This window comes from Aplysia californica, unplaced genomic scaffold (genome assembly GCF_000002075.1).
Source record: "Aplysia californica isolate F4 #8 unplaced genomic scaffold, AplCal3.0 scaffold00652, whole genome shotgun sequence".
Taxonomy (NCBI): domain Eukaryota; kingdom Metazoa; phylum Mollusca; class Gastropoda; order Aplysiida; family Aplysiidae; genus Aplysia; species Aplysia californica.
Window position 1 is genome coordinate 352239 of NW_004797922.1, and position 2086 is coordinate 354324.

The 2086-nt window shown below is 40.9% G+C and overlaps 1 protein-coding gene across 1 annotated transcript in view; it reads left to right on the top strand.

The window, feature by feature from the left end:
* Positions 1-548: 548 nt before the first annotated feature.
* LOC106013093 (galactoside alpha-(1,2)-fucosyltransferase 2) overlaps positions 549-2086 on the top strand; it is a gene marked incomplete in the record, with an annotated part of 9058 nt that continues 7520 nt past the window's right edge. The window contains 1 exon segment of the mRNA XM_013087879.1: positions 549-1098. Coding sequence (XP_012943333.1) covers positions 988-1098 — 111 coding nt within the window.

Below are 2086 nucleotides of genomic sequence, written 5' to 3' on the forward strand. Positions count from 1 at the left end.
GGGGGGTTGTTTGTTTGTTTTTTAAATTTTTTAATAAAAGTAAAATCCACACGGAAATATGTTTTTAAATAGACATAAAAGGTTTCTTCGATTTTCTTATTTTGACGAGCTCGTGATTTCACCACGATGACTCACATATATGATAACCGTTGAACAGACGACACAAGAGAGGAGAGAAAGACGTTTGCCTCTCATCCCTGAACAGCGAGGTAACAGATGCTCGGAAAAAAACAACAACGCGAGTCGAGTTAGATTAATGTGATGAACAGAAATGTGGGCGGGTATAATTATTTTACTTTCACAAATTTTCCTCACTTCACTCAGGTGGGGATGGATACCTAGCTATAGGCAGCGAAAGATCTTGTTAGTTTGGTAGTGTTTGAGCGCTTAATCAGCAGCTTGCACTGTAGTATGCTTCTCGGGAAGCTGGGAATGTTTCTGAGTGTTCTATGGTCTACTGGGGTAATAATAATAATAAAGTGTAAAGCGCACAGAGCTTGCTGTCAAGCGGGGTATGCGCTATGCAATTAATGCTATTTATTATTATTATTATCATATGTGAAGCGCGCTGACAAAATGAGTTACTTTTCGCAATCTACAAATGGAGATATTGGAAAAATCGACACTTGTTTCAAATTGGTAGATTTTATATTGATGCCATCTTCTTTAAGTATAACATGCCTTTTATTTTTTCATGCTTATAAATTGCAGAAACTTCCCCCATAAGCGTGATGTATCTATTTTCAAAGGGTTTGAATCTGAGAAATGACTCATTTTGTCCGCACGCTTCACATGTTCTACTTTTAATTTCTTTTCCCATTTTTCCCCCCATTTTTTTCGGAGAAGTCAGGAAGTGGTGTAGGTGTAGACAGTTTGTCATGTGTGCCCGGCTAGGTGTAGACAGTTTGTCCTGTGTGCCCGGCTAGGTGTAGACAGTTTGCCCTGGGTACCCGGCAGCTGGATATCGGCGACCTGACTGAGACAATCATGAGGTTTCTCCGCAAGTGGAAGTTCACCCTGGCCGTGCTGGTGACTGTTGGGGTGGTAGCTAGCGCCGTACACTTCATCACTCGGAGCAAATTCATGGATTTCGATCAGGGGGGTATACGTGTGCATGTGTGTATGTGTGTGTATACGTGTGCATGCGTGTGTGTGTGTGTCTGTGTGAGTTAGTGAGTATGTGTGTGTATGCGTCTGCATGTGTGTGTATGTCTTTGTGTGTGCATGTGTGTGTTTGTGTGTGTGTTTATGTTTGTGTATATGCGCGCGTGCGTGTGCATGTGTGTGTCTTTATGTGTATGGATGTGTGTATGTGTGTATGCGTGTACATTTGTGTGTGTGTGTGTGTGTGTGTGTGTGTGTATGTGTGTACATGTGTGTGTGTGTTCGTTTATGTAAGTTTTATGCATGTATGTGAGTAAAATATAGGTGTAAATACGCTCAAGTATGTGTATGAGTGTACACGTGTGTTTGCACAACCGCAAAATCTACCGGTTTGCCCATCTTCACCATCATCATCCAGTGCCAGATCTGCGACAGACATCGGTGATCATGGTTCTCCACTCATTCCTTTGCTCGGATGCTCTAAATAAAGCTACGTTTCCCTGATCTTTCCTTGTTACCCATTTGTTTAGGTTCCCTAAGTAGGTTGCTCTGGGCCTACCCCTGCCTCGTTTGCCTTCAATTTTATAAGTGAGAGCTAGATTTCAAGACCTTTATGTCTATTCAGGTGTCCCAAAAACTGCATTTGTCGTTTCCTGATCGTTTTTAACATTGAGCGTCCCAGGTGGGCTTCATCAAGCACTACCTCATTTGGTTTCTTTTTCTTCCACGATAGGCCTACTCTTAGCAGTCTCCTAAGAAACCACATTTCTGTTGATTCTATTTTATTTTCACTGTTTTTAGTGATTTTGCTCATATAAAATTATGTAAATATATGTGAGTATTGATAAATCCGTTTGTATACGGGTTTCGTGTTTTCGTTTGTACATGTTTTGAGTTTATGTATGCAGGTAAGACAGACCGTTTTTTTTCTCTTTTATTGTTTGTTTTCTGGTTTTTGTTTATGTGAGGGAGCGTGTTTGGG